Source organism: Mauremys mutica, chromosome 3, assembly GCF_020497125.1.
Source record: "Mauremys mutica isolate MM-2020 ecotype Southern chromosome 3, ASM2049712v1, whole genome shotgun sequence".
NCBI classification, from domain to species: Eukaryota; Metazoa; Chordata; order Testudines; family Geoemydidae; genus Mauremys; species Mauremys mutica.
The window spans coordinates 5471334-5481564 of NC_059074.1; the positions used below are offsets into that span (position 1 = coordinate 5471334).

Here is a 10231-nt window from a genome sequence, read left to right on the forward strand (position 1 = left end):
GGGGCAGTCGGGACAGGGAAGGGGGGGATGGGTCAGGGGTCTCGGAGTGTGTGTGTTAAGGAACATGAGGGGTTGGATGGGGCACGACCCCCCCCCCCGGAGGGGGGGGGAAGGAGGGAACCCGTTGTTAAAATTTTGGAGGGAGGAGGGAACCCGTTGTTAAAAATTTGGCAGCTCATCACTGGGTATACTTTCATGATGCTCTGTTATGTTTGGGAGCCAAAGGTGGAAACCTTTTGAAAATGTGGAAACCTGTTGAAATTGTTTGATTAGCTTTATGCATAAATTGTTATTTTAAAACATTTTGGTTATGACATTCTTATAACTATATTTAAAAGTGCAAACAAGTTTATAAAAAGCCCAAACAAGAAATTAACATTTGTTAATATTATCTTTACCTTAATGTTGAGGTTTTCCCTTACATTTTTTTTTCTTTGAATAACAAATTTAAAAAAACCCACCAAAAACTGTGATTGATAAAAGAGAATTCTTTTTGTTTGCAATTGCATTATTTGTTGAGGCAGAAATATATGTACATATATTTGTAACTGAAACCTTTTTGAACTTTGCACAAAAATTGGTGCTAATACTACTATGATTACACCCCAACCATGATTTTAAAATAGTGTTGTACTGCATCTTATATATATATTTTTAAAGGGTATAAAATTGACTTTTGTTGCAACAAAATAAAAATAATTTTTAAAAAATAGTCACGTGACACACACAACATAGACACAAGACACACACATGACATACAGGACAAACTTACAATTAAAAACAAATGGCGCCAAAATTCTATTCATAACTATACAAAATAAAAAGGGTTAAACATTTGAATAAACAAGTTATTACCTTATTTAAAACTTGTAGCATAAATTTGTTAAAAATATATTAATATTTGCCAAATGTATTGTATTAATTTGGTAACCAGGAATTTTGCATTACTTTATATTTAACATTATTTTAAAACTCTGCTATATGGAAATGAGGAAAAGCCCATGTTTCAAATATTAGTTAGTGCTTAGGATTATAAGCAGAGAATGCATTTCTGTTGCTTGGCAACCATATCTTCAAGAAAGTTAGGAATAATTCCAGCTGTTGCATTCCTGAAGGGTTAAAATAATTAATTTACTGGGTTTAAAGTTTTTACCTTGTTTTCTTTTTGTTTCTTGTTTTGTTCTGTTTTCAATTGCTTTATTTTTTGGAGATTTTTGTAAAAACTATAACTTTTAACTTTTAAAATAAAGAGAGAGCGCAGAAGTGAGCAGAGATGGAGGGGAGGAATGTGGGGGTGAAGAGCAACCTAGGAAGGTAGCGAGACCTGAGCCAAGAGAGATTAACTCCATCAAGGTATTTGAAAGTACAGGCAGCAGCAGCAAGTTTAGCAAACTGAGAAAACATATAAAGGACAAAACTTAACTGGTATGTAAAAATATTTGAGAAAGAAGGTTCTATTTTCAGATATGAGCGCAGAGTGTGGTTCCATGGGTCAAAGCAATTGGGAACCTGCACAGTTGGGAATTGCGCCCCTGGTTTTTATTCCAGCTTTGAGGGGAGATTGGGGGTAGTTACCTGCTCTTGTAAAACCTGAATTTGTTCCCCCAGTGTCTGTTGCTTTTGTGTGCCTGCCAAATGGATAGTGGGAGTGCCCTTTTTTGCTGCAGTTAACTGTTTTTGGGCAGCTTCATGTGTTAATGCATCAATTCTAGGTGTTAACCCGCTTAACTTCAGTTTTTTACTTTGAAATTCTTTTTTATTCACTCGCCTGCGATCGAGTCGCAGCTCCTGTCTCCTCATGTGCTCTGGGAACTGTTCCATTTTTTCCTTCCTTTGCTTTACCAATTCAGTGAGAGTCTTGTTTGCTACTCTTTCCTTCTGTGCACTTACTTGTCCCGTTCTGACAGGCACCAGTCTAGGTTCCGGTTTAAGTTTAACTGGAACCTGGCTTTTATCATACGGTGATGGTTGCAATGCAGTGGACCCCATTTCATCTTTTAATTTTACTAGGGCCCCCTTTTTCCACTTCTGTCCCCATTCTTCAGGCACAGGGTAGCTACCTGAAGCCTGCTATTTACCACCAATATTTATAACAGGGGACGGCACATGTATTTTTTGTAGGTTCCTTACAGCTGTTTCCAGTGTTTCACTCTGTTCCTGTACTGGTTCTCTGGGCTGCTTGCCACCCTGCAAGGGGGGTGGGAGCATTCCAGGGCTGTGTAGCTTCTTTTGATTCTTTTAACTCTTTCTTTGTTACTGTTACTTGCTTGGCCAGCATGCTGTGTAAGCCATCTCACTGCATAGACATGAGTTGCAAAATTCTTGCTTTTTTACTTTTATTACTATTTCTCAGAGCCTCGGTTTCTACCATCACTCTACATATGGCAGTCCATGTTTCCCCACTCTTCAATTCATATGGACCCCCCTTACTGGCACTCCAGCGGGTCCAAGAGTTATCAAACTCTGTGGGGATCATAAGGGAGGGGATCAGGGGGTTCCCTAGCTCGAGGTTTGCTGCCATGTTGGATTGCGATTCTTACCATGGCAGGTTCGCTTACTCACCAGATCAGCGGTCGGGGTCACCGCTGGGGCAGAGTGGTACCGGTGTGGTGCTCTGCTCTCTCCAATGTTGATATCACTCGGCTGCGTGCGTGTGTTCCCTCTGTGTGCTGCCCCAGCTCTGCAGATAGCTGACACAGCCGACCCGACGAGAACCTACAATAACCACAGAGTCTAGTAAGATGCAAAGCCACGTCGGCTAGGTTTATTGCGACCTCGGACACGATTGCAGTTCCCTGTAGGTTTCTTAGCCTAATTCAGGGCATACTACGAGAAAGTGCCTCTTGGCAGTGGACCCGGCTCAGTCAGTGGCGGGACTTTCCACTGCCCCCTCGGCCGGACAAAGACACCGCCCCAGGAATGCATTCTTACACACAGATTACACATCACACCTGACGTATTGAGGTGCAACCCTTCTACGTAGCAAGGTTCAACCTCTCTACGTATTACGGTGCCGCCTTCTACCTTGTACATGTTGGTTCGATCAAAACAACTCTATCCATCATTTTACCCTTTTGCCCCTGTCATTGGGATGGGTTGGCCTGTCCTTTTGTTATCTGTGGAATGTTTCAGTAGAGTGTGTTCTAGTGCTGTGTTTATACTTCGGTATGCTAGGTGAATATATGTTTTTGTCAGCCTTTCTTCTGCCAGCTTCTGTGAACTGAGCCAGCCTTCAGCTCACCGCCTCACTTTGCTTTTTAGCTAAGTCTTGTTCATTACTTCAGTTCAGGCCTCAGGCCGGGCCTTTATCAGGGCCTGCACTTTGAGTACAACAGAGTGCTTGTCTGCTGGGGTTGGGGTGCCCATTTTTCCGGGGCCCCCCAATTGGCCAGGGCCCCAGGCATGGGTCCCATGAGCCCATTGGCTAATCCACAATTAGTCACACCTAGTTTTGTGAGAGAGCCCCATGCTGGCTTCCTTCAGGAAACCCAACTGAAACCTTCTTGGTCTCTTGCAATCCGTGGTGTCTCAGGGACCCGTATGGCCAGCGTCCCCCTTTCCCTTGTTTGAAAGGACGTTCAGCAAGGTCTTTTGGCACATTTGGCTTTCTGTAGGAGTCAGGAGTTCTGCGTTGTCTGCCACTGCGTGATACGGAGGAAGTCACTTCCCCTTTGTGTGCCTTGGTTGTACTGTCTGTAGAACAGGGATGAGAAGACTGACCTACCTCACAGGGGTGTTGTAAGGTCTAATTAACCAATGTCTGCTAAGTGCTTTGAAATCCTTCCATGAAAGCTGCTCTAAAAGGGCAAAGTCCTGTATTATTAATTCTTATTTATTGATCCCTGTTTTATTTCATTGTACACCTGTAATCTGATGGGGAAATCCTTCCAGAAGCTAAGGACCAAATTCAGACCCCACTGAAGACCATGGGAGTTACTGCCACTTACACTGAGGCTAAATACAACCCTAAATAAGAAGGGATTTGAGCATTTAAATCTACCGCCATATCAAGGAGACATTTAAAAAACCAAAACACTGGCTACTACTTTGGGACCCTTTGCTACCAGTGCAGCCTGCTCTGTCCCTGGTTGGGAGAGGTCTAGTCTGGCAATCTGAGCGCAGGATTGGGAGCCGGGAATGCCTGGGATCTGATCCCAGCTCACTCACTGGCTCTGTGTGTCCCTGGGAGAGCCATTTTCACCGCTCTGTGCCTCAGTTTCCCCATCTGTACAGCAGGAATCGCAGTGACATCAGTCCAAGGGGCAGATGTAATGACTGATGATTTGTTTGTAAAGCAGAAGAGGAAAAGCAGATTGTGCTTTTGCCCTGGCACAGGTGGGCACAGTCCCCCAGGCTGGCAGGCATCGCCATTAGCCACGGCACAGCTTTTAGGCTGGCTGGCTCAGACATCCATTGGGCTCTTTTACAGTCTAGGCCAGAGGTGGGCAAACTACGGGCGTGGGACCGTCCTGGCTGGGGAGACTAGCCCCCAGCCCCTGCAGCCTCAGCTCGCCGTGCCACCAGCACTATGGATGCCGGGGCGGCGAGCTCCTGCCGGGCAGCGCGGTGGTGTGGCTGGCTCTGGCCGGGAGGCGCAGTTGCTGGTCCTGGTGCTCTGAGCGGTGTGGTAAGAGGACAGGGAGCGAGGGGGTTGGATAACGGGCAGGGGGTCCCGGGGGCAGTCATGGGACAGGGAGCAGGGGGTGGTTGGATAGGTGTGGGGGTATGGATGGGGTCGGGGCTGTCAGGGGACAGGGAGCAGGGGTGGTTGGATAGGTGTGGGGGTATGGATGGGGTCGGGGCTGTCAGGGGACAGGGAGCAGGGGGGGTTGGATAGGGGGTGGGGTCCCAAGGGGCCAGTTAGGGGTGGGGGATCCCGGGACGGGGTGGTCAGGGACAAAGAGCGGGAGGGGTTGGATGGGTGACAGGGCAGAGAGGAGTCCCCAGCTGCTCCAGCTCCCAGAGACTCGGACCACTTGGCGAAGCGAGCGGGAGTCAGGGGAGGCTCAATGGCAGGCCTGGGTCTGGATTTCTGGCTGCCACGCGCTGCAGATAGCTGGGCTCCCGCACGACGTGTCCCCCACCACCTCCCTGGGCTCTCGGGCCCCTGCCAGGCCTGGGGCAGCTTTGGTGGTAGGGTGCTGCCTCGGGCACCTGCCCCAGCCCCACCATTATTCAAATGCAGAGGCTGGACCATGCTGGGCAGGAGGCAGCATTGGTTCCTGGTGGACGAGCATCCTGACCAGTGAGTGCTTCTTGCTCCAGGTCACCCCCCCTCAGCCTGGGACCCGCGGAGCAACTGGTGTCCCTTCACCCCATCCCCCCACCAACGCCCCTGGGGGAGACCCAACACCTTCTGCCCCATGGCCCCCACCAGCACCCACCCATGGGAGAGGCCCATGTGTCCCTTGCTCCATCTCCCCCCCTCCAGCGCTCCTGATCCAGTTTGGTCAAGCTGCAGCCAGGTGTGGCCCGGCTCGGTTTGGAGAACAGGAGCAGATTGACAGCAGGGGGTGGCTCTGGGCTGGGAGGCCCGAGAGTTGTCTGGCTCCAGATTCGGGGCGGGGAGGACTCTGGTTCAGGAGGAGCCCTGTTCTGGGAGGCGGTGGGGAGGTTCAGGTCGAGAGGGATCGGTTCATAGAGGGGTCTGGTCCAGTTTGGGCTGGAAGGGGGGAGAGTCTGGTCCAGTTTGGGGGCTTTGGTCTGCAGAGGGATGCGGGTCTGGTCCAGTTTGGGGGCTTTGGTCTGCAGAGGGATGCGGGTCTGGTCCAGTTTGGGGGGTTCAGTCTGGGGAAGGATGCAGGTCTGGTCCAGTTTAGCCTGGGGAGGGTCGTGGGTCTGGTTCGATTTGGAGGGTTGGCCCGGTCTTTTGGGGGCACAGCTGGTCCTGATCCTAGTCTCTGTGCCTCTCTGCCTGGAGGGAAGGAGGGACTGGCAAGACTAGTATGAATAATGATGCTGTAAATAAAATGTATTAAAAATATGAAATTTTTTTATTGTTAAACTGTTTTAAACTGTTGTTTAAATCAGCCTTAATTTCATACAATGATGTAATTCAAGCCCTGGTAGTTCATGAAGGACGAGCTGGTGAGCGGGTCCCTGTTAGTGGGAGCAGCGCGCTGCTGGTGGTTTGTCCAGCTTTGGCTTTTGTTCACTCCTTGTACCCTCTGTGTTTTATTCTGTATTTTTTTCTTTTAGAATTTATTCTATGTGCACTTGTGTGTATTGTTTTGCCCATGGGCTGCCAGTGCTGGTACCCTAACGGCAGCCACCTCCATCTGCAACGTAACCTTGTAAATACTGTAAATAAAACCCGTGCAGCTGCGTGCTGTGTCAAAGACCACTCCTGTGTCGGTCTCCTGTCTTCTACAATCGTTCCCCATGGGGGCCTGTGGTGGGGCAACAGCTCACTGGCACGGCGCCTCCTGCTGGTTGTCCTGTGAATTAGCTCTTCCAGCCCCTGGAGCACCCTCTGCAGGCCGGTGTCTCACCTGCCACTGGCCCCCGTGTCCCTCCCGGACCCCGGTGCCCTTTACATCAGGGTTCTGCCTCAGCAGCAACCCACAGTCTGGGTCTCCCCACCCAGGGAACCCCCAACCCTCTATCCCCACCTCACCTCAGTGACTACTGCCAGTCCCCATGTAGCCCCCGCTCCCTGCAGTCTGGAAACCATCAGCAGCAGCAGGGGGGTTGGACCAGCCGCCTCCGCCTGTCTCTGGGCTGCTCCTCTGCAGCCCCGGTACCCTTTGTGGGCCCTTAACTCAGCCTGCAGCCTGGGGCTTTGCCAGGCTGGAGCTCCCCAGCTCCCTCTGCCCTTCCCCAGCCCTGCTCCACCTCAGGCGCCCTGCTCAGCTCCCAGGCAGCCAGGCCCTTCGCTCTCTGAGAAGCTAGAGAGAGTGTCTCTAGCCCTGGCCCTCAGCCCTCTTGTAGGGCCGGCTGTGGTCTGACTGGGGCGTGGCCCCACCTCCGGCGGCTTCCCCAAGCAGCCTGGCCTTTTTCCAGACACAGCTCTCTCCCAGGGCTGCTTCGACCCCTTCAGGGCCGGAGCGGGGTGACCACACGCCCCACCACTATCTATGGAGCCAGGCCCACAAGAAGTTAATGTGTCCCTGGCCAGGTGTGCCTCTGATACTGCCGTCTGCGGTGGGAGAAGGTCACGGCTCCCAGGCGGTTACACTGAGGGAGCGGCAGTGTGAGCTGATGCTCTGAGCACACAAGTGGGAGTGCGCTGGTCTAGTCTGCTGCTGTGTGACCTGGGGGCCGGCCAGTCCCCTGCTCTGTGCCTCCCTTTCCTTGGTAACATGGCAAGAATCACCGGCTGCCTGGAGGATTAACCCGCCTCTCAGCAAAGCGCTTTGAGAATGTAAAACCAAAAACCCTGTGAAGGGCTCTTATTCAGAGTCTCCTTGGGAGGCTCCAACCTGCCCCTCGGGCATAGGAGCTGAGTATTACTTCTCCCTGGGGGTGCGCCACCCCTGCTTTGCCCTGAGATCCGGCCCCCACTCCTCCCCGAGGCCCCACCCTTTCTGCCGCTTCCCACCCCTGCTCCGCCCTCACTCCACCTCCCACCCCCACTTTACCCCCTCCCCGAGGCTGCTGCTTGCTGCTCTCCGCCCTTCCACCAAGCCCCTCCCCGAGCCACCAAACAGCTGTTGAGCAACCCCCCCCCCAGTAGGTACTTGGTCCTGCTAGTGAAGGCAGGGGCTGGACTCAATGACCTTTCAAGGTCCCTTCCAGTTCTAGGAGATTGGGATATCTCCAAATATTACCTAATGTGAAATTGCAGAACTACTAACTGTAGTCTGTAACCTATCATTTAAATCAGCTTCTGTACCAGATGACTGGAGGATAGCTAATGTAGCACCAATTTTTAAAAAGGGCTCCAGAGGTGATCCTGGCAATTACAGGCCAGTAAGCCTGACTTCAGTACCGGGCAAACTGGTTGAAACTATAGTAAAGAACAAAATGGACAGACACATAAATGAACATAATTTGTTGGGAAAGAGTCAACTTTTTTTTTTTTTTGTAAAGGAAAATCATGCCTCACCAGAATTCTTTGAGACATGTGGACAAGGGGGATCCATGAGATACAGTGCACTTAGATTTTCAGAAAGCCTTTGACAAGGTCCCTCACCAAAGGCTCTATAAGCAAAGTAAGCTGTCCTGGGATAAAAGAGAAGGTCCTTTCATGGATCGGTAACTGGTTAAAAGATAGGGAACAAAGGGTAGGAATAAATGGTCAGTTTTCAGAATGGAGAAAGGTAAATAGTCGTGTCCCCCAGGGGTCTGTACTGGGACCAGTCCTACTCAACATATTCATCAGTGAGCTGGAAAAGGGATAAACAGTGAGGTGGCAAAATTTGCAGATGATATGAAACTACTCAAGATTGTTGAGTCCCAGACAGACTGTGAAGAGCTACAAAAGGATCTCTCAAAACTGGGTGACTGGGCAAGAAAATGGCAGATGAAATTCAGTGTTGATAAATGCAAAGTGATGCACATTGGAAAACATAATCCCAACTAGACATAGAAAATGATGGGTCTAAATTAGCTGTTACCACTCAAGAAAGATCTTGGAGTCACTGTAGATAGCAAAGAATCCTGTGGCACCTTATAGACTAACAGACGTTTTGCAGCATGAGCTTTCGTGGGTGAATACCCACTTCTTCAGATGCAAGTGCACTTGCATCTGAAGAAGTGGGTATTCACCCACGAAAGCTCATGCTGCAAAACGTCTGTTAGTCTATAAGGTGCCACAGGATTCTTTGCTGCTTTTACAGATCCAGACTAACACAGCTATCCCTCTGATACTTGTCACTGTAGATAGTTCTCTGAAAACATCCACTCAATGTGCAGCAGCAGTCAAAAGAGCAAACAGAATGTTGGGCATCATTAAGAAAGGGATAATAATAAAACAGAAAATATCATATGGCCTCTATATAAATCAGTGGTATGCCCACAGCTTGAATACTGCGTGCAGATGTGGTCGCCTCATCTCAAAAAAGATATAGTGGACTTGGATAAGGTTCTGAAAAGGGCAAGAAAAATGATTAGCGGTTAGGAATGGCTTCCATATGAGGAGAGATTAATAAAACTGGGACTTTTCAGTTTGGAAAAGAGACGACTAAGGGGGGATATGAGAGAGGTCTATACATCATGACTGGTGTGAAGAAAATAAATAAGGAAGTGTTATTTGCTCCTCATAACACAAGAACTAGGGGTCACCAAATGAAATGAATAGGCAGCAGGTTTAAAACAAAAGGAAGTATTGTTTCAACAATGCACAGTCAACCTGTGGAACTCCTTGCCAGAGGATGTTGTGAAGGCCAAGACTATAACAGGGTTCAAAAAAAGAACTAGGTAAGTTCATGGAGGGTAGGTCCATCAGTGGCTATTAACCAGGCTGGGCAGGGATGGTGTCCCTAGCCTCTGTTTGCCAGAAGCCGGGAATGGGTGACAAGGGATGGATCACTTGATGATTCCCTGTTCTGTTCATTCCCTCTGGGGCACCTGGCACTGGCCCCTGTCTGAGGACAGGACACTGGGCTGGATGGACCTTTGGTCTGACCCAGTGTGGCCATTATGAGTTGCTGGGTTAGGGGAAGTTTGCAGTTGTGTAGCAACTGGGGATTCAGATGCCGCCGCCACCAGAGCAGGAGTGGGGCTCAGCAGAGGTTTCATGAGTAGATGCTGTGGCCAAGAGGGCCTGCACGTGTTGGTTCAGGGACCGCAGCTGCCTTGCTGACTCCACTAAGGAGCTCCACAGACTCCGTGGAGCATTGGCTATGCCATAGCCACCTGCAGTTCTGCCCTGGTGAGCACCAGTTGTGGCGAGCAGGGCAGAGAGGAAGCTGAGTGCCAGCTCCCCAGGGTGAGGAGAGTCACTAAGGGCAGCGTGGACCAGTGCCCTGACACCTGAACTCACAGACCAAGGGGCTGCAGAAGGGCCTGTCCAGGAACTCTGAGGATCAGGAGGAGCGGATCAGGGCCCGGAGCCTCTGCATCGCAGCCTAGCTGGAGGCCCAGCACCCTTTGCCATGGACCCTAGCAAGTTTGTAGGGGCAGGAAGTGAAGAGGGAGCAGGAGCCAGGCAGCTCTCTCTGCTCCCGCTGCTCCGCTTCACTGCACATGCGCGCACACAGGCCATGCTGGGACGCGGTGCCTTAGAGAGCTGGGCTCCTGAAGAGAAAGCGGGATGTTGCTGGCGAGGCCGAGAGAAGGGGCGCGTTGA

The 10231-nt window shown here is 50.3% G+C and overlaps 1 protein-coding gene across 2 annotated transcripts; it reads left to right on the forward strand.

Moving 5' to 3' along the window:
- The first annotated feature begins 4866 nt into the window (after window positions 1-4866).
- Window positions 4867-6335, forward strand: LOC123367189. Of its 2 annotated transcripts, none has more exons than XM_045011269.1 (2): window positions 4867-5719; window positions 5804-6335. In XM_045011269.1, the coding sequence occupies exons 1-2, from the start codon at window positions 4918-4920 to the stop codon at window positions 5947-5949; spliced, it is 948 nt and encodes a 315-aa protein (XP_044867204.1). In that variant the 5' UTR covers window positions 4867-4917; the 3' UTR covers window positions 5950-6335. The 2 variants fall into 2 exon arrangements, with proteins under 2 accessions (XP_044867204.1, XP_044867203.1); XM_045011268.1 differs by having other exon boundaries at window positions 4867-5146; window positions 5177-6335.
- Window positions 6336-10231: the final 3896 nt, after the last annotated feature.

Bases quoted from the DNA above. Each gene is read 5' to 3' on its own strand.
- LOC123367189 (XM_045011268.1), top strand. From the start codon at position 4,918: ATGGGTGACAGGGCAGAGAGGAGTCCCCAGCTGCTCCAGCTCCCAGAG. The intron at 5,147-5,176 runs TCGGGCACCTGC...CCCACCATTATT, and splicing joins TTTGGTGGTAGGGTGCTGCC to CAAATGCAGAGGCTGGACCA.